At 45.0% G+C, this 22076-nt stretch overlaps 1 protein-coding gene across 1 annotated transcript in view; it reads left to right on the top strand.

Annotated features, from left to right (window-relative positions):
• Positions 1-235: 235 nt before the first annotated feature.
• The window catches only part of LOC139280295 (digestive cysteine proteinase 2-like), a 42064-nt gene continuing 20223 nt past the window's right edge, over positions 236-22076 (top strand). The window contains exons 1-5 of the mRNA XM_070899967.1: positions 236-314; positions 5859-5951; positions 11121-11293; positions 12201-12441; positions 15397-15592. Coding sequence (XP_070756068.1) covers positions 236-314; positions 5859-5951; positions 11121-11293; positions 12201-12441; positions 15397-15592 — 782 coding nt within the window. The remainder of the gene's footprint in view (positions 315-5858; positions 5952-11120; positions 11294-12200; positions 12442-15396; positions 15593-22076) is intronic.

The following is a 22076-nucleotide window of genomic DNA, read 5'->3' as shown; positions in this document are numbered from 1 at the left end:
GATTTCTTTGCATACGTTACTCATTCAGATAAATAATTGTGTTCTAAATCTATTTAATTATGCTAAAACATTACTAAAATACAAAACAAATAAAGGCAATTTCATTTCTGCTCTAAACTTGATTGGACTTAAATGAATTCAAATGAATCACAAAACCAAAACCACTTGTCTTATTGAAGTAGCAAATTTAGTGATCACAACTGTAAATGTAGTGTGTGTGTACATATTTATGTAAATGAAATATTTGTTTTATGTAGTGGTCGATGTCAAGTCCTTGAAAGCTCCTACACTGGAAGATGTTTACCATGTTTCAGGTATGGCACACTTTAAGTTTTACAAACACAGAACCAGAATATGGATAAGCAAACATTGAATACGTAAGAAAATGAGTCAATTTTTCCACAGCCTTTTACTAAAAGCTTTTGAAGGGGAGGAGTAAAATAGAACAGTGAAGGACTCATTTGGAAAAGTGTACACAGTCTCTGTGCACCAAGAAAGTCAGTCGCATCATAATGCTGCTCTCAGTATCGACCAATCTCACCACAGTATAACTGGCTGCTTTTACTGGGAGTCCTACTTTACATTATAAAATGCAATATAGAAACATAGAAACGTAGAAAATAGGTGCAGGAGTAGGCCATTCAGCCCTTCGAGCCTGCACCACCATTCAATATGATCATGGCTGATCATGCATTTCAGTAGCCCATTCCTGCTTGGATTTTTCTCACTCTGGATTTTTCTCACGTACTCAAGAATGAGATGGACATTAAATTAAGTCTTTAGGTATGCCAGCAGAAGATACAACAATATTATTACAAGTTTGACACCCGACTGTGCATGTGACAGCAGCGCTTTCTTTGCATTCCCATCAAACTGTCAGACACCCCACCCACCCGTCCCTCCAACCCCTGTCTGCCCCACCTGTGACAGAGACTGTAGGTCCCACACTGGGCTCATCAGTCACCTGAGAACCGGTGTCAGTGTGGGAGCAAGTCATCCTCGACCCTGGGGTACTGCCTAAAGAGAAGAATCAAACTGACTATTCTCATTTGGTTGATGAAATTAATTGGAATTGTTTCTGTGTTTATCTCCATGAACTGTCAATTCTAGAACAGGGCTCAATTTCCCCCAGTGATTTGCGCTGCTTCTTTTGGCCTAAGTTTAAAAAAATACAAGTTTCCCCAAACAATTTGCACCAGCGTAACTCAGTTACGATTTTTTTAGGTTAGTGTTTTTTTTGAGTGAAAGGGGGCGTAACCTGCCACCTGCCAATTCTGGCCAGTTAGGCAAGTTTGTCCAGCTTAGAGTTACTTCAGTTCAGCTTAGGCCTTCTGCTGAGTTAAGGAAATTGGCGCAGGTGAGGAAATTGGCGCAGGTAAGGAAATTGGCGCAGGTGAGGAAATCGGCGCAGGCAAGGAAATCGGCGCAGGCAAGGAAATTGGCGCAGCAGATGCTGTTCCAGGGCCCGGACAGCAGCAGCAGGAGAGGTCAGAGAGAGTGGGAGGTGGATGGGGGAAGCCTTTCAGGTATAGTTAGGTTCAGGGACCGGGAGGGAGGAGGCCATTCGGCCTGGGATAGGAGCAGGGACTGGGAGGGGGGAGGCCTGGGATAGGAGCGGGGACTGGGACGGGGGAGGCCTGGGATAGGAGCGGGGACTGGGAGAGGGGAGGCCTGGGATAGGAGCGGGGACTGGGAGGGGGGAGGCCTGGGATAGGAGCGGGGCCTGGGATAGGAATGGGGACTGGGAGGGGGGAGGCCTGGGATAGGAGCGGGGACTGGGAGGGGGGAGGCCTGGGATAGGAGCGGGGCCTGGGATAGGAGCGGGGACTGGGAGGGGGGAGGCCTGGGATAGGAGCGGGGACTGGGAGGGGGGAGGCCTGGGATAGGAGCGGGGACTGGGAGGGGGGAGGCCTGGGATAGGAGCGGGGCCTGGGATAGGAATGGGGACTGGGAGGGGGGAGGCCTGGGATAGGAGCGGGGACTGCCACCGGCATCGGGATGGTAATGTAATGGCGGTAAGTTGCTGCAGTGTGTAAGGTGCCTGTGCAGGTTGCTGTGAGCTGACTGTATGTGTCACTTTCCAGCCTCAGCCCGCATTGTGTCCCTGGTTACCGTGGCAACCCGATCTTTTTGGCGCAGATCAAGGCTCCACCCCCAAAACTAAAGGACAGGTTAGGCGGTACCAAAATGAAGAAATCAAATGGGGAAACTTGGAAGATTTTTTTTGCTGTACTTGGACCCCCAAAATACAGGCGTAACTCTAAGTACGCCAAAAACAGCTTTGGGGAAAATTGAGCCCTATAGAACGGCCTCGAGTTGATAGTGTACATTGGTAAATGGACTGACTGGTTAAATATTGGAGAATGATGGGATAGAAGCAGCTGAAAGATCAAATATTGAAGCTTTTTACAATAAGATTGTGATCTGTTGTGCAACGCTGCAGAGCTTTGATCAATCCATCTGTTTTTCCCCTTAAAAGAACTGTTTGTAAATACTTCCCCTGCCAAATAATGCAAGTTAGTCTGCACCGAAAATGTTGAAAGCACTTTACCTGTCTGCATTTTTCATCTTTACCTTTGACCACTCAAGGGTAACTGCATACAATATAATATAATACAATATAATATAATCTGAACACTTATTTACTTGTAAGAATTATCCAGTCTAACCTTGTAAGAGATTTGAGAATCAGCAGAACAGAGTTCTGTCATATCCTCAAATTCAGTTTTTTTGGGGGTTATCATTTGATTTAAAATGTGGTTTGATTGTGTGTCAGCTGTGGCTCAGTGGGCAGCCCCTCGCCTCGGAGTCAGAAGGTTGTGGGTTCAAGTCCCGCTCCAGGGAATTCAGCACAAAAATCCAGGCCAACACTCCCAGTGCAGTGCTGAGGGAGTGCCGCACTGTCGGAGGGGCCGTCTTTTGGATGAGACGTTAAACCGAGGCCCCGTCTGCTCTCTCAGGTGGGTGTAAAAGATCCCACGGCACTATTTTGAAGAAGAGTAGAGGAGTTATCCCGGTATCCTGGGGCAATATTTATCCCTCAATCAACATCACTAAAACAGATTATCTGGTCATTATCACATTGCCATTGCTGTTTGTGGGAGCTTGCTGTGCGCAAATTGGCTGCTGCATTTCCCACATTACAACAGTGACTACACTTCAAAAGTACTTCATTGGCTGTAAAGCGCTTTGGGATATCTTGAGGTCGTGAAAGGCGCTATATAAATGCAAGTCTTTCTTTTTTTCACGTGGAATTTGCATCAGGCCAAGTGGTATGAAATATAGAAAATGATTTTGAAGCTGTTCTGCAGATTGGAATCTTGTGCGTGCACCATTAGTGTGAAGTCATATTTAGAACGTTGCTGGTCTAGTTCCAACTTCCCCTGACGTGAGGGAAAGGTTTGTGTAGATCAGCAATGTGTGGCGAGATCCAAATCACAGACTTGACACCAGTGCTGTCAGTAACCACTGTTAATGTTTGCTGGTGCAAAAGGAGGTTTTGGTGCTTCGAGCTCTTGCTGTCAGACACAGCCCTGTAAAATAACCAGTATAGTCATGCTAAATTGTAGTGTCATTGTATCGATGCCATCCTGGACTTTTCCATTGTGAGCAATGAGATATCCATACATTTCGCAACCTAAAAAGCAACTTTGACTTCTTGTAGTTTATAAGTTGAAATTATCCTGTGGCTTATTTGACCTATTTCAAAACACGTCAGGACAAAGCAGCCCGCTTAATCAGCACCCCATCCACCAACTTAAACCTTCACCCCCTCCACCACCCTGGCTGCAGTGTGCACCATCTACAGCACTGCAGCAACTCGCCAAGGCTTCTTCAACAGCACCTCCCAAACCCACGCCCTCTACCGCCTAGAAGAACAAGGGCAGCAGCTGCATGGGAACACCACCACCTCCATGTTCCCCTCCCAGTCACTCACCATCCTGACTTGAAAATATATCGTCACTGGGTCACAACCCTGGCACTCCCTCCCGAACAGCACTGTGGGAGCACCTTCACCACACGGACTGCAGCGGTTCAAGAAGGCTGCTCATCACCACCTTCTCAAGGGGCAATTAGGGACGGGCAATAAATGCCGGCCTTGCCAGCGACGCCCACATCCCAGGAACAAATTTTTAAAAATACAAGGTTTCAATCCTCTAAAGTTGAGGTATGGCTGTGGTTAAATTTGAGTAACAACTTTGAGCGACCTGTCTGTGGATTTGCTGTCCATTTCACTAATGGAGGAACAATCACTCTGCCTAAAATTCCAAAGTTAAACAATAATTTGAACTTCTCTTTGAATGGTATTGCATTTCCATTAATTGCAGATGCATTGGACTTTTCATGTAGTGCAGTGCACTTCCTTCCAACTGTAAAGCTTTATTGAAGGATGCATCCTTGTTAAATTTCTTCTGACTTTGTAATCTTTAGATTTCTCGAGCAGTGATTGTAGCAATAGAGAACTGACATTTCACGGTCTTGGTAAAAGTACCCTGGGAGAAAAATGCAGAATAAGTAGTTATAGTATAGGTCTAGGCATCATGTTTCAGAGAGGCATACATACGGAGAACAATTGCTACGATAACATGTCCAGTATTTTCTTTATACCAGTGTAGCACTTTTACCAGATTGATGATGACCACATGATCTTTTGAAAGATAATTGGGACATTGCATTTGGGGAAGTGAGAATTAAATTGTGTATTCATCTAGTGATCTGGAGATGACTTATTTCCTTGCTGGCCTGATCTACAATGTTGATTTGTCAGTTATCCAGAAGTAGACATCAAGTAGGATTGAAAACACATTGTCCACGTGATTGAGCAATTTTTCCTCGTCAGCATTGGGACTTGCAACATAGCATTTTCCAAAGGAACTTACATATATAACGAAAACCTAAATTAAACTTAGTTCGAGTTTACGAGTCTAGTTTATATAATGTGCATCCACCAACAGCAACAACTTGCATTTATATAGCATAGTAAAACATCCCAAGGCCAACGTTATCAAACAAAGTGCCAGCTGTGGTGTCAGTTGGTATCATCCACTCCAGAGGCTTGAGCATAAAAATCTCAGCTCACACTAAGTGCAGTACTGAGGGAGTGCTGCACTGTCGGAGGTGCCGTCTTTCGGAGGAGACGTTAAACCGAGGCCCCGTCTGCCCCCTCAGGTGGATGTAAAAGATCCCATAACACTATTTTGAAGAAGAGCAGGGGAGTTATCCCCGGTGTCCTGGTGCCAATATTTATCTCTCAGTCAACATCACAGAAACAAATTATCTGGTCATTATCACATTGCTGTGTGTGGGAGCTTGCTGTGCGCAAATTGGTGCCATGTTTCCTACATTACAACAGTGACTACTCTCCAAAAAATACTTCATTGGCCGTAAAGCGCTTTGAGATGTCCGGTGGTCGTGAAGGGCGCTATATAAATACAAGTCTTTCTGCTTTCTTGAAAATTGGACACTGAGTAACATAATGAGATATTGGGCCAAATTACCAAAATCTTTGATAAATAGGTAGATTTTAAGGAGCATCTTAAAGGTGGAGAAAGCGGTAGAGAGGCGGAATGGTTTGGGGGAGGAAATTCCAGAGTTTGGGGCCAAGGCAGCTTTAAGGTACGACCACCAAGGGTACAATCAAGGTACCGAGCGTATCCAATCAAAATCCTCCTAGATGTGTACTGAAGGTGCATCCTTGTAACTCCTCGGTCTCCAGTTGCTGCAAGTTATTTGAAATTGAGCAGTATAAATAATGAACCTATTGAAAACTGTAGAATATTGCTTGCTCTGGTTATGAAGATAATGTTCGGTTTTCCTCTTGTGGGTGAAAGTTATTTTTTTACCAATCTTGTCGACAGGAATTCTGTCATTGCCATATGCTGAAATTGAAGAACCATTTGAAGCTTGGTACAACCTGCCATGGAATGTCAGCCGCATTGATTACTATCATGGTATGGCCTTTGTAAAGTACCCTTTTGCTCCAGTCTGAGAAATATCAGGACCAATATTCAGTTACATTTTTTTTCTGATTGCGCGCTCCCTTTGAGGGGCTGGGCAGTCCGTTGAACATACCGCACATGCCAGTAAGCCGGCTGCATGGGAGCTTTCTGTTTTCAGTCAGGGGATGTGGGCATCGCCGGCAAAGCCAGCATTTATTGCCCATTGATAATTGCCCTCGCCAAGATGGTGGTGAGGTGCCTTCATGGCTTGCCAGGCCATTTCAGAGGGCAGTTAAGAGTCAGCCATATTCTGTGGGTCTGGAGTCACATATATAAACATAGAAAAATAGGTGCAGGAGTAGGCCATTCAGCCCTTCGAGCCTGCACCACCATTCAATATGATCATGGCTGATCATTCACCTCAATATCCCTTTCCTGCTTTCTCTCCATACACCCTTGATCCCTTTACCCGTAAGGGCCATATCCAAATCCCTCTTGAATATATCTAATGAACTGGCCTCAACAACTCTCTGCGGTAGAGAATTCCACAGGTTAACAACTCTCTGAGTGAAGAAGTTTCTCCTCATCTCAGTCCTAAATGGCCTATCCCTTATCCTCAGACTGTGTCCTCTGGTTCTGGACTCCCCCAACATCGGGAACAATCTACCTGCATCTAACCTGTCCAGTCCCATCAGTATTTTATATGTTTCTATGAGATCCCCTCTCATTCTTCTAAACTCCAGTGAATACAGGCCCAGTCGATCCAGTCTCTCCTCATATGTCAGTCCCACCATCCCAGGAATCAATCTGGTGAACTTTTGCTGCACTCCCTCAATAGCAAGAACGTCCTTCCTCAGATTAGGAGACCAAAACTGAACACAATATTCCAGGTGTGGCCTCACCAAGGCCCTGTACAACTGCAGTAAGCCCTCCCTGCTCCTATACTCAAATCCCTTAGCTATGAAGGCCAACATGCTATTTGCATTCTTCACCACCTGCTGTACCTGCATGCCAACCTTCAATGACTGATGTACCATGACACCCAGGTCTCGTTGCACCTCCCCTTTTCCTAACCTGCCGCCATTCAGATAATATTCTGTCTCTCTTTTGTGGGACCTTGTCAAAAGCCTTTTGAAAGTCCAAATACACCACATCCACTGGTTCTCCCTTGTCCACTCGACTAATTACATCCTCAAAAAATTCTAGAAGATTTGTCAAACATGATTTCCCTTTCATAAATCCATGCTGACTTGGACTGATCCTGTCACTGCTTTCCAAATGCGCTGCTATTTGATCTTTAATAATTAATTCCAACATTTTCCCCACTACTGATGTCAGGTTAACCGGTCGATAATTCCCTGTTTTCTCTCCCTCCTTTTTTTAAAAGTGGTGTTACATTAGCTACCCTCCAATCCATAGGAACTGATCCAGAGTCGATAAGACTGTTGGAAAATGATCACCAATGCATCCACTACTTTCCTTAAGTACTCTGGGTTGCAGACTATCAGGCCCCGGGGATTTATCGGCCTTCAATCCCATCAATTTCCCTAACACAATTTCCTGACTAATAAGGATTTCCTTCAGTTCCTCCTCCTCACTAGACCCTCGGTCCCCTAGTATTTCCAGAAGGTTATTTGTGTCTTCCTTCGTGAAGACAGAACCAAAGTATTTTTTCAATTGGTCTGCCATTTCTTTATTCTCCATTATAAATTCACCTGATTCTGACTGCGAGGGACCAACGTTTGTCTTCACTAATCTTTTTCTCTTCACATATCCATAGAAGCTTTTGCAGTCAGTTTTTATGTTCCCAGCAAGCTTCCTCTCGTACTCTATTTTCCCCCTCCTAATTAAACCCTTTGTCCTCCTCTGCTGAATTCTAAATTTCTCCCAGTCCTCAGGTTTGCTGCTTTTTCTGGCCAATTTTGTATGCCTCTTCCTTGGATTTAACACTATCCCTAATTTCCCTTGTTAGCCACCTTCCCCATTTTATTTTTACTCCAGGCAGGGATGTACAAATGTTGAAGTTCATTCATTTGCTCTTTAAATGTTTGCCATTGCCTATCCACAGTCAACCCTTTAAGTATCCTTTGCCTGTCTATTCTAGCCAATTCACGTCTCATACCATCGAAGTTACCTTTCCTTAAGTTCAGGATCCGAGTCTCTGAATTAACTCTGTCACTCTCCGTCTTAATAAAGAATTCTACCATATTATGGTCACTCTTCCCCAAAGGGCCTCGCACAACAAGATTGCTAATTAGTCCTTTCTCATTACACATCACCCAGTCTAGGATGGCCAGCCCTCTAGTTGCTTCCTTGACATATTGGTCTAGAAAACCATCCCTAATACACTCCAGGAAATCCTCCTCCACCATACTGCTACCAGTTTGGTTAGCCCAATCTGTATGTAGATTAAAGCCGCCCATTATAACTGCTGTCCCTTTATTACACACATCCTTAATTTCTTGTTTGATGCTGTCCCCAACCTCACTACTACTATTTGGTGGTCTGTACACAACTCCCACTAGCGTTTTCTGCCCCTTGGTATTCCGCAGCTCCACCCATACCAATTCCACATCATCCAAGCTAATGTCCTTTCTTATTATCGCATTAATTTCTTCTCTAACCAGCAATGCTACCCCACCTCCTTTTGTTTCCTGTCTATCCTTCCTGAATGTTGAATACCCCTGGATGCTGAGTTCCCAGCCTTGGTCACCCTGTAGCCATGTCTCCGTAATCCCAATTATATCATATTCCTTAATAGCTGCCTGTGCAGTTAATTCGTCCACCTTATTACGAATATTCCTCGCATTGAGGCACAGAGCCTTCAGGCTTGTCTTTTTAACATACTTTGTCCCTTTAGACTTTTGTTGTAATGTGGCCCTATTTCATTTTTGCCTTGGGTTTCTCTGCCCTCCACTTTTACTTTTCTTCTTTCTATCTTTTGCTTCTGCCCCCATTTTACTTCTCTCTGTCTCCTTGCATAGATTCCCATCCCCCTGCCATATTAGTTTAACCCCTTGCCCCAACAGCACTAGCAAACACTCCCCCTAGGACATTGGTTCCAGTCCTGCCCAGGTGCAGACCGTCTGGTTTGTACTAGTCCCACCTCCCCCAGAACCGGTTCCAATGTCTCAGGAATTTGAATCCCTCCCTCCTGCATCACTCCTCAAGCCACGTATTCATCTTAGCTATCCTGCCATTCCTGCTCTGACTAACACGTGGCACTGGTTGCAATCCTGAGATTACTACCTTTTGAGGTCCGGCTTTTTAATTTAACTCCTAGCTCCCTAAATTCAGCTTGTAGGACCTCATCCTGTTTTTTACCTATATCGTTGATACCTATGTTCACCAGGACAACTGGCTGTTCGCCCTCCTCCTCCAAAATGTCCTGCAGCCACTTCGAAACATCCTTGACCCTTGCACCAGGGAGGCAACATACCATTCTGGAGTCTCAATGCGCCGCTGAAACGCCTATCTATTCCCCTTACAATAGAATCCCCTATCACTATCGCTCTCCCACTCTTTTTCCTGTCTTCCTGTGCAGCAGAGCCACCCACGGTGCCATGGACCTGGCTGCTGCTGCCTTTCCCTGATGAGTCATCTCCCCCCAACAGTACCCAAAGCGGTGTATCTGTTTTGGAGGGGGATGACCGCAGGGGACCCCTGCACTACCTTCCTTCCACTGCTCTGCCTGATGGTCACCCATTCCTTATCTGCCTGACCGGGTAAGGGCGGCAGATTTCCTTCCCTAAAAGGGACATTGGTGAACCAGATGGATTTTTATGACAATCCGTTAGTTACAGGGTCACCATTATTGATGCTGGTTTTTAATTCCAGATTGATTTAATTAACCCCAGCTGCCGTGGTGGATTTGAGCGCATGTCTCTGAATCATCAGTCCAGGCCTCTGGATTACTCGTCTTGTATCATCACCACTGTGCTACCATTCCCGCAGGTGCAGAGTGCTGCATGGCCGCTCTGCTTAAATGGAACATTAGCTTGCTTCATGACTGAATTTTACCCTAATGGTTTCATTCAGAATAAATTAATACCAAGAGTGAACTCAATGAAAGCCAGTATTGGGAGAGCATTTGAAATACCTCATCCTCTGGGTTAAGGAACAGTGTAATAGTGGGGCTGGAGAGGACAATAGTGTGAAGAGCAACAGCTTTCCAGCATTGTACTCTGTTTCAAATCTCGGATGTTCTGGTCGGTGAGAGTGATAGTATGGAGGAAAAAGTACTTTTTAAAATGTAATAATTTAATGGGCTGAAAATCCCGGCCTCACTGAGTGCGTACGGAGTGTGCGTGTGCGCCGCAAACCGGCTTTTCTGATCCGTCACGATTTCTCGAGACAGATCCTCAGGAGAAGGACATCCGCGCGGGAGAGATCGGGCTATTTGCCCAACTCATGCCCAGCGACTGTCCTTCAAACTCTTACGCTCAGTAAAAGCAGGCGCATAGCTTACTTTTACCAGCATAAGAGTTTTAAAACATATAAAAATTAAATTTAAACACTCATTTTTATATTAAAAACCCTGTCCATTAAGGTAAGTTTATTTTTAACCCAATTAAAACACATTCAAAAAAATTCCCCCCCAAAATGTTTTCTAAAACATTTAACTTCAATGAATTTTAAATATGTGAGGTGCTTTATTTATTTATTATGCTGTGTTTGGGTGTTTTGGGGGGTTTTCTCATTGATTGTAATGGCAGCCCATAACAACAGAGCTCCCATTTTTATCAATGAGAATACTGCCTAGTGATTGGTGGTCCAGGCCCACATGACTCCAGCATGTCCGTATGTACATATGTGCCTGAAAGGCATCTCCCCATGCGCTGCGCAGTGAATCTGGGCCTCCGACCGAGACCTTATGTTTCTCTGGGACCAACAGGTAGATTCGGAGATATTTTTCGGGTTGGAGGCATTCATACGAAGGAAGCCTCCGACCGCAATTATCCCCCCTATAATTTGTTTAAAAATGGGTTCCAGCTTCCTAGTTCTGTATTAATTCTGATGCTTCAGGATTCTACACTGAAGGTAGAATGTCTTTGGAGGTAAGTAATGGACCTGACAATGATTTGCACACAGCAAATTGGAGCCATTTAGTAACGTCTTTACTTTAGATTACAAGTCCTTAACAATTTTAATAGTTACAAAAATCTTCTACCAATTTTACAGGTCAGGTTGTAACTCTACAACATGCATTTGAAAAGCCAGCTGGAATTAGTTACAAGATTTCTCCAGAGACTACAGAAACTGAGTTGAACGTCATCAAATGCTTCCAAGTAAATGGAACCATTGATAATCCTGTCCACCCACAGTCTATCTTTCCAAGCTTGAAAGATTTTCACGTAAGGAGGTGCTTTGTAGAATGAAAATAGCTGAGAAAAGGACTGAAATGCTGATTGCATAGAGAGAACGGCAACATGTCAAGCTAGGAAGACTTTGCTGCAATTTTTTTACCACTGCATTTATTTCAGAATACCTCAAGGGCTGGATTTTCCGGTTGCTCTGTTTTTGGGCGAAAACGTAAGCGATATGTGAAAATTACCGTTTTCACCGAGTTACTGATTTAAGGCCTAACTTTCGGCACTTGATGCATCGCAAAAGGAAGGCGTTGCACAATTATTCGGGGCGCAAAAACACGATCCTCATCTACTTTAGTGCGTGGCCGGGAGCACTGCGAGAGAGGCTTTGGGTGGAGCGGGGATAGGGGGAGAAAATTCAAAAAGAAATTCAAAAACATTACCAAGACCCTTACCTAACAAATCGCTGCAAAAAAATAAAAAAATAAAAACTTTAACTTACCTTTTTTGCAGGTTTTCCAACTTACTGCTGCTGGCAGGGTCGGGTGAGTGCCGAAACTCAACGGTAACGCAATCCGAGCCGTTACACGTCCAGCGCACCTCTCCCCGGCGGTGCTTCCAAGCGCCAGCGCAACAAGGAACCGAGGATCCTGACCGGGCTCAGCGACCAACTTTTGCCGCGGAGGGTCAAAACGCAGCGATAACCCGGTCGCAAGCCCCCTGAAAATCCAGCCCCAAGTGGGCAGCGTGGCTATCTTTCACTAGCAATAGGTTTACCTAACTTTGGATTCTGTTTGAAATGATTGTGTGTGATAGCTGGAGCAAGGGTGAAAGTATCATGGTGAGCGCTCTGCTTGGCAAATACTGCATTTCTGATGGTGAAAGATAAGTGAAAATGAATTCAGAACTTTACTGAAAACTGTGGTCTTATATATACTTACTAATTTCTTAGTTCCTAAGGGAAGAGGACTATAAGGGACATCATTGCAGTGTGTGGCAAAATTTTACGCTTGAGGGTGCAAAGAATAACACCTACACCATATGGATTGCCAATTCCACAGACGGCCCCATTCCGATCTATTATAAAATGAAGGGATTCAGCAACGTGTTTCTTGGACATTATGACAAATATGAATTAGATTACCAGCATTACGACCATGATGTGGAGCCAAGTATCTTCAAACGTCCTGAAGGTAATACATACAGAAAAGATGTGATTGCACTAGAGGGGGTACAGAGGAGATTTACAAGGATGTTACCAGGACTGGAGAATTTTAGCTATGAAGAAAGATTGGATAAGAACATAAGAAATAGGAGCAGGAGTCGGCCATTTGCCCCTTGAGCCTGCTCCGCCATTCAATAAGATCATGGCTGATCTGATCATGGACTCAGCTCCACTTCCCCGCCCACTCCCCATAACTCTTTACTCCCTTATCGCTCAAAAATCTGTCTATCTCCGCCTTCAATGACCCAGCCTCCACAGCTCTCTCGGGAAGAGAATTCCACAGATTTACAACGCTCTGAGAAGAAATTCCTCCTCATCTCAGTTTTAAATGGGCTACCTTTATTCTGAAACTATGCCCCCTAGTTCTAGATTCCCCCAGGAGTGGAAACATCCTCTCTGCATCGACCTTGTCGAACCCCCTCATAATCTTATATGTTTCAATAAGATCCCCTCTCATTCTTCTAAACTCCAATGAGTATAGGCCCAACCTACTCAACCTTTCTTCATAAGTCAACCCCCTTCATCTCCGGAATCAACCGAGTGAACCTTCTCTGAACTGCCCCCAATGCAAATATATTCTTCCTTAAATAAGGAGACCAAAACTGGACGCAGTACTCCAGGTGTGGCCTCACCAATACCCTGTACAGTTGTAGCAGGACTTCTCTGCTTTTATACTCTTATCCCCTTTGCAATAAAGGCCAATTTTTGCTTTCCTGATCACTTGCTGTACCTGCATACTAACTTTTTGTGTTTCATGCACAAGGACCCCCAGGTCTCTCTGTACTGCAGCACTTTGTATTTTTTCTCGATTTAAATAATAATTTGCTTTTCTATTTTTTCTGCCAGTGGATAACCTCACACTTTCCCACATTATACTCCATCTGCCAAATTTTTGCCCACTCACTTAGCCTGTCTATATCCCTTTGCAGATGTTTTGTGTCCTCCTCACAATTTGCTTTCCCATCCATCTTTGTATCATCAGCAAACTTGGCTACATTACACTCGGTCCCTTCATCCAAATCATTAATATAGATTGTAAATAGTTGAGGACCCAGCACCGATCCCTGCGGCACCCCACTAGTTACTGTTTGCCAACCGTAAAATGACTCATTTATCCCGACTCTCTGTTTTCTGTTAGTTAGCCAATTCTCTATCCATGCTAATATATTACCCGCAACTCATGAACTTTTATCTTGTGCAGTAACCTTTTATGTGGCACCTTATCGAATGCCTTCTGGAAGTCCAAATACACCACATCCACTGGTTCCCCCTTATCTACCCTGCTCGTTACATCCTCAAAGAACTCCAGCAAATTTGTCAAACATATGATTTCCCTTTCATAGAACCATGCTGACTCTGCTTGACTGAATAGGCTGGGGTTGTTTTTTTTGGAACAGAGGAGACTGAGGGGAGACCTAATTGAGGTGTATAAAATTATGAGGGGCCTTAGATAGAGAAATAGCTCCTTCCTATCCACTCTTAGCAGAGGTGTCAGCAACCAGGCACATCGATTAAAAGTAATTGGTCGGAGATTTAGAGGGGATTTGAGGGGAACCTCTTTCCCCCAGAGGGTGGTGGGGGTCTGGAACTCACTGCCTGAAAGGGTGGTAGAGGCAGAAACCCTCACCACATTTAAGAAGTACTTGGATGTGAACTTGAAGTGCTGTAACCTGCAGGGCTACGGACCCAGAGCTGGAAAGTGGGATTAGGCTGGGTAGCTCTTTGTCGGCCGGCGCGGACACGATGGGCCGAATGGCCTCCTTCTGTGCCGTAAATTTCTGTGATTTGATCATCTGGCAGGCTTATGGAGCACTGTCTTCTTTGGTTATAATTTACATTTACTTTCTTTGTTTTGTTTCAAAAGTGACTGTTGATAACTTTTTAAAGGAAGGAGCCTGGGATGATTGAAAACATTTGGTCCCTCTCACACTGTTGATCTGCTTCAGAGCTCTTGCTTAAACTGCTCTGGATGTCTCTCACACTTCCTGGTGGTTCCCTGTGTATGTTTAATAAACCAATTTAAATATTGATCATTTTAATTGATAAAGGTGTCCTGCTTGCAGGAGTGGCGCAAAGTGGCCGTGTGCTCGAGCTCCAGTGAATCAATGCTCATGTTGAGATCCCAGTCTCGTTCTCACTGGGTGTTGAGTGGAAGCCGAGTGTTTTCTTGCATGGAAAAGGGTACAGATCATAACATAAGAACACAAAATAGGAGCAGGAGTAGACCATTCGGCCCCTCGAACCTGCTCCGCCATTCAATAAGATCAATAAGATCCTGACCTTGACTCCACTTCCCTGCCCACTTCCCAATCCCCAATCAGAATAATTGTCACTGGGGCTACTCTCTCGAACCTCCTAGTGGCCATTGAGACTTGGGAAGCAGGTGGCTTGGAGGTGATATGTGCTGGGGGAAGTAACCAGAGATTGAAGTGAGAACATTTCGATGTGACCATATTTCAGTTGTAAGTTTGAAATGTTTAATTGTCCAATTTTAGAAGCATTCTTATAAAATTCATAGGATAAATTTGGTGTGACTCTCCCTTAATATAATATGATAGACATAACTGTTTTGAAGTACAACTAGTAACTGTTATAGGTGATGGGCTATCTTACACTCCCCCCCCCCTCCCCCGTTCCACCATTGGCTCAAACGCACAGGTTTCAAAATATCACAATCTTACTGAAGCACTTAATGGAAATATCCTAGACAGTCGATACCAAAACTGCACAAACCATAGCTTGCAACGCACGACGCTATCCTAGACAGTCGATACTAAAACTACACAAACTATAGCTTGCAGCATATCTTGCAGAAAACTTTTGGATATGTACAGGTTTTTGCAGGTGAAGTCATTTGTGTATTAGTAGAATGTTAAACACAAGAAGTATTGGTGATTGTTGTAATTAAAAAAAATTATTACAGGTTTGCCTTGTTCCGGTTTCTTTGCTTCTGGAAAACACCGAATTCTAAACAATCCTATGGAGGAGTTTGTTGAGCCACATAATGCAGACAATGCTCATAATTTCTTCCAGGATTTCAAGAAAAAGTATGACAGGGACTATGAGAATGATGAAAAGGAGCACGAGTTTAGAAAAAGCACTTTTACTCACAACAGGAGGTACAGTTGATTATCATGGTCTATTCTGATGGAAAAATGCAATGATTATACAGAGGTTTGTTTTGCAGGGGATGGGCATAGGGGGTGGAGTAGGGTCTGGTGTACAGTGTAACATCCCCACCGACACCTGGGAATCCCCGGCCCAAGACCACTTAAAGTGGAGGAGAAGTATCCGGGAAGTCCCGAACACCTCGGGTCTCTTCGCCGGGAGCACGCGGAGGCCAAGCGTCGACAGCAGAAGGAGCTCACGGCAACTCAAGCCCGTCCCTCCAACCACCGTCTGCCCCACCTGTGACAGAGACTGTAGGTCCCACACTGGGCTCATCAGTCATCTGAGAACTGGTGTTCGTGTGGGAGCAAGTCATCCTCGACTCCGGGGACTGCCGAAGAGACAAGAGGGGTATAGTATGTCTAGTTGTCAAACTGAAGGTCCACTAAAGCTCAAAGTTATTTTTTAAATTGCAGTCGCACTTGTCTCCAGAAATGCAATGCTCCTGTTTCCAGCTCACCAACACTGTGGGAATATTTAAATGAAATCTAAAATAAATGTCTAAATGTTAAGGCTTGATGCAAAAAGTAAGTTGTAATCTCACTTTGGGTGTTCACAGAAATGTGATCAGTGAGTTCCTCCTCTAGCTTTCGTTTAAGAACAGCTTTATCAGATTGTAGGTTTTCTGGATTGGATGAACTGTATTTATATATGATAATCTGCTGACTTTTGACCTTTAGTAAGTTGAAGACACTTTATTTGTTTTAATCATTACACCAGTAGGATTCATTTTTACATTAGTAGATCTTCTAATTTATCAGGTTCATTCCTACATTTGAATCAAAATATTGGGCGCAATCAACTATGAGCATATGCTGGCTTTTTTTGGATCTAAAGTAAGCAGTGTTGGTGGTCAGAAAACTGTTGCGTTATCAACAAAACAATTTTTGGAGAGAACAAATAAAATGGGTTAAATGTCATGATTGTCCTTGCAAAGTATAAAGCTACTTGAACTCATTGAATGGCGGTGCAGGCTAGAAGGGCTGAATGGCCTGCTCCTGCACCTATTTTCTATGTTTCTATGTTTCTACTGTAAATTGGGCTGGGTTATTGGCTGCATCTCGACCGCCTCCTTTCTGTTTGAGCTTGAATAAGCCTATTGTATGGAGCACATGTCTAGTACACTCTGCCGATAGTGGTCATCATTGTATTATAGATGATCTTTTAATATTAAGAGTCAGCCGTGGCTCAGTGGGCAGCACTCTCGCCTCTGAGTCAGAAGGTTGTGGGTTCAAGTCCCACTCCAGGGACTTGAGCACAGAAATCTCGGCTGACACTCCCAGTGCAGTGCTGAGGGAGTGCTGCACTGTCGGAACGGCTGTCTTTCAGATAAGACTTTAAAACCGAGGCCCCGTCTGCTCTCTCAGGTGGACGTAAAAGATCTCATGGCGCTATTTCGAAGAAGAGCAGGGGAGTTATCCCAGTATTTATCTTCCATAGATTTATGAGAATGATTCCTAGATTTACGAGAATGGTTCCAGGGATGAGGGACTTCAGTGACGGGGATAGACTGGAGAAGCTGGGGTTGTTCTCCTTGGAGCAGAGAAGGTTGAGAGGAGATTTGATCGAGGTGTTCAAAATCATGAGGGGTCTGGAGTAGATCGGGAGAAACTGTTCCCATTGGTGGAAGGGTCGAGAACCAGAGGACACAGATTTAAGGCGATTGGCAGAAGAACCAAAGGCGACATGAGGAAAAACTTTTTTACGCAGCGAGTGGTTAGGATCTGGAATGCGCTGCCTGAGAGGATGATGGAGGCAGACTCAATCGTGGCTTTCAAAATGGAATTGGATAGGTACCTGATGGAATTTTTTTGCAGGGCTCCGGGGAAAGGGTGGGCTGTAAAGTGCTTTGGGTCGTTCTGTGTTTGTGAAAGGTGCGATATAAATGCAAGTCTTTCTTTCTATCTATGGAGCACAGTGTTTGGTAGAACCTGCTGATAATTGTCATCCTACAAGTGAAGATCTTCTAGTGCAAGACAGAAAAACATTGCTTGTATCAGAATAGGACTTGCTGATTTTTGATGTTTCCTGGTTTTACTGGATTTAACCATAATTTTGAAATTCATTATGCAGAAAGGGGGCAGTTGAGTTTGATTGAAACTCTTGGGCAGTCCCCTGGAGTTGAGGAAGACTTGCTTCCACACGAACACCAGTTCTCAGGTGACTAATGAGTCCTATGCGGGATCTACAGACTCTGTCACAGGTGGGGCAGGTGGTGGTTGGAGGGACGGGTGGGTGGGGGGCTTGGTTTGTCGTGTGCTCCTTCCGCTGTTTGTACTTAGCTTCCACGTGCCCCCGACGAAGAGACTCTGTGTTCGGCGCCTTCTCGAATGCTTTTCCTCCACTTTGAGCGATCTTGGGCCAAGGATTCCCATGAGTCGGTGGGGATGTTACATTTTTCCAAGTAGGATTTTAGGATAGCCTTGACGCATTTTCTCTGCCCTGCTGGGACACGCTTGCCGTATCGGAGCTCGGAGTAGAGCGCTTGTTTTGGGAGTCTAGTATCGGGCATGCGGACGATGTGGCCCACCTAACGGAGCTGGTCGAGCGTGGTCAATGCTTCGATGCTGGAGATGTTGTTGAATTGAAACTAATCTTGAAATGAATGCTGTCACATCTGAAAATGTGGAGAGAAATGTTTTTGTGTGGATATACAGCAGACACCTCAAATCGCTGGAGAAATACCACCAACGATGCCTCCGCAGGATCCTGCAAATCCCCTGGAAGGACAGACGCAACAACGTCAGTGTTCTCGATCAGGCCAACATCCCCAGAATCAATGCACAGACCAAACTCGACCAGCTCCGTTGGACTGGCCACATTGTCCGCATGCCCGACACAAGACTCCCAAAGCAAGCGCTCTACTCAGAACTCCTACGCGGCAAGTGAGCCGCAGGTGGGCAGAGGAAATGTTTCAAAGACACCCTCAAAGCCTCCCTGATAAAGTGTAACATCCCCACTGACACCTGGGAGTCCCTGGCCAAAGACCGCCCTAAGTGGAGGAAGAGCATCCGGGAGGGCGCTGAGCACCTCGAGTCTCGTCGCCAAGAGTCTCGTCAACCGTGGCTATCAAGGGAAATCAGGAATAGTATTAAAGCCAAGGAAGTGGCATACAAATTGGCCAGAAATAGCAGTGAACCCAGGGACTGGGAGAAATTTAGAACTTAGCAGAGGAGGACAAAGGGTTTGATTAGGGCAGGGAAAATAGAGTACGAGAGGAAGCTTGCAGGGAACATTAAGACGGACTGCAAAAGTTTCAATAGATATGTAAAGAGAAAAAGGTTAGTAAAGACAAACGTAGGTCCTCTGCAGTCAGAATCAGGGGAAGTCATAACGGGAAACAAAGAAATGACAGACCAATTGAACAAGTACTTTGGTTCGGTATTCACTAAGGAGGACACAAACAACCTTTCGGATATAAAAGGGGTCAGAGAGTCTAGTAAGAAGGAGGAACTGAGGGAAATCCTTATTAGTCGGAAAATTGTGTTGGGGAAATTGATGGGATTGAAGGCCGATAAATCCCCAGGGCCTGATGGACTGCATCCCAGAGTACTTAAGGAGGTGGCCTTGGAAATAGCGGATGCATTGACAGTCATTTTCCAACATTCCATTGACTCTGCATCAGTTCCTATGGAGTGGAGGGTAGCCAATGCAACCTCACTTTTTAAAAAAGGAGGGAGAGAGAAAACAAGGAATTATAGACCGGTCAGCCTGACATCGGTAGTGGGTAAAATGATGGAATCAATTATTAAGGATGTCATAGCAGCGCATTTGGAAAGAGGTGACATGATAGGTCCAAGTCAGCATGGATTTGTGAAAGGGGAATCATGCTTGACAAATCTTCTGGAATTTTTTGAGGATGTTTCCAGTAGAGTGGACAAGGGAGAACCAGTTGATGTGGTATATTTGGACTTTCAGAAGGCTTTCGACAAGGTCCCACACAAGAGATTAATGTGCAAAGTTAAAGCACATGGGATTGGGGGTAGTGTGCTGACATGGATTGAGAACTGGTTGTCAGACAGGAAGCAAAGAGTAGGAGTAAATGGGGACTTTTCAGAATGGCAGGCAGTGACTAGTGGGGTACCGCAAGGTTCTGTGCTGGGGCCCCAGCTGTTTACACTATATATTAATGATTTAGACGAGGGGATTAAATGTAGTATCTCCAAATTTGCGGATGACACTAAGTTGGGTGGCAGTGTGAGCTGCGAGGAGGATGCTATGAGGCTGCAGAGTGACTTGGATAGGTTAGGTGAGTGGGCAAATGCATGGCAGATGAAGTATAATGTGGATAAATGTGAGGTTATCCACTTTGGTGGTAAAAACAGAGAGACAGACTATTATCTGAATGGTGACAGATTAGGAAAAGGGGAGGTGCAACGAGACCTGGGTGTCATGGTACATCAGTCATTGAAGGTTGGCATGCAGGTACAGCAGGCGGTTAAGAAAGCAAATGGCATGTTGGCCTTCATAGCAAGGGGATTTGAGTACAGGGGCAGGGAGATGTTACTACAGTTGTACAGGACCTTGGTGAGGCCACACCTGGAGTATTGTGTACAGTTTTGGTCTCCTAACTTGAGGAAGGACATTCTTGCTATTGAGGGAGTGCAGCGAAGGTTCACCAGACTGATTCCCGGGATGGCGGGACTGACATATCAAGAAAGACTGGATCAACTGGGCTTGTATTCACTGGAGTTCAGAAAAATGAGAGGGGATCTCATAGAAACGTTTAACATTTTGATGGGTTTAGACAGGTTAGATGCAGGAAGAATGTTCCCAATGTTGGGGAAGTCCAGAACCAGGGGTCACAGTCTAAGGATAAGGGGTAAGCCATTTAGGACCGAGATGAGGAGAAACTTCTTCACCCAGAGAGTGGTGAACCTGTGGAATTCTCTACCACAGAAAGTTGTTGAGGTAATTCACTAAATATATTCAAAAAGGAGTTAGATGTAGTCCTTACTACTAGGGGGATCAAGGAGTATGGCGAGAAAGCAGGAATGGGGTACTGAAGTTGCATGTTCAGCCATGAACTCATTGAAGGGCGGTGCAGGCTCGAAGGGCCGAATGGCCTACTCCTGCACCTATTTTCTATGTTTCTATGAGAGCATGCAGAAACCAAGCGCAGGCAACGGAAGGAGCGTGCGGCAAACCAGACTCCCCACCCACCCTTTCCTTCAACGTCTGTCTGTCCCACCTGTGACAGAGACTGTAATTCCCGTATTGGATTGTTCAGCCACCTGAGAACTCACTTTTGGAGTGGAAGCAAGTCTTCCTCGATTTTGAGGGACTGCCTATGATGATGATGATGATGTTTTTGTCTCATGTGCTAAATCTGCAACATCAGTCGAAAAAAATTCCTCATGTAGCTACTACTCTTTAACTGCATGAAGGACTTTAATTTTTACATCCAATGTAATGTTATCTTGTGCTGCTGTCTCCCCCCCCCCCCCACCCCCACCCAATAGTCCCCTTTAAACCTGGCACTGAATAACATTTTCAGCAAAAATGAATGTAAACATGCCAGCTACAGTTGGAGATTAATACTAATAAGCACTGCTCTGAAGGTTGAAAGTGGCAGTGAGGTTTATAATTATTGCATACTTCATTAGCTATCCACCTTGGCTCAGTGGTCACACTCTAGCCTCTGAGTCAGATAATCATGGGCCCTGTGAATTGAGCACATAATCTGGGCTGGCACTCCAGTACTGAGGGCGTGCTGCACTGTCGGAGGGGCAGTACTGAGGGCGTGCTGCACTGTCGGAGGGGCAGTACTGAGGGCGTGCTGCACTGTCGGAGGGGCAGTACTGAGGGCGTGCGGCACTGTCTGAGGGGCAGTACTGAGGGCGTGCTGCACTGTCTGAGGAGCAGTACTGAGGGAGTGCTACACTGTCGGAGGGGCAGTACTGAGGGAGTGCCACACTGTCGGAGGGGCAGTACTGAGGGCGTGCCACACTGTCGGAGGGGCAGTACTGAGGGCGTGCTGCACTGTCTGAGGGGCAGTACTGAGGGAGTGCCACACTGTCGGAGGAGCCGTCTTTTGGATGAGATGTTAAATGATTCAATGACACTATTTGAAGAAGAGCTGGGGCATTCTCCTGGTAACCTGGCCAATATTTATCCTCAGGCAACATCAATAAAAATCAGGTTATCTGGCCATTTACTTTATTGATATGGATGGAAATAAAGAACTTGCATTTCATGACCACCAGACACCCCAAAGCACTTTACAGCCAATTAAGTAGTTTTTGGAGTGTAGTCACTGTTGTAATGTGGGAAACGCGGCAGCCAATTTACGCACAGCAAGCTCCCACACACAGCAATGTGATAATGGCCAGATAATCTGTTTTAGTGATGTTGATTGAGGGATAAATATTGACACTGGGGCGAACTCCCCTGCTCTTCTTCAAAATACTGCCATGGGACCTTTTATGTCCACCT

This window comes from Pristiophorus japonicus, chromosome 14, assembly GCF_044704955.1.
Source record: "Pristiophorus japonicus isolate sPriJap1 chromosome 14, sPriJap1.hap1, whole genome shotgun sequence".
Lineage (NCBI taxonomy): Eukaryota > Metazoa > Chordata > Chondrichthyes > Pristiophoridae > Pristiophorus > Pristiophorus japonicus.
Note: the sequence above shows the minus strand (reverse complement) of the source record. Positions and strands in the feature narration are given on the sequence as shown.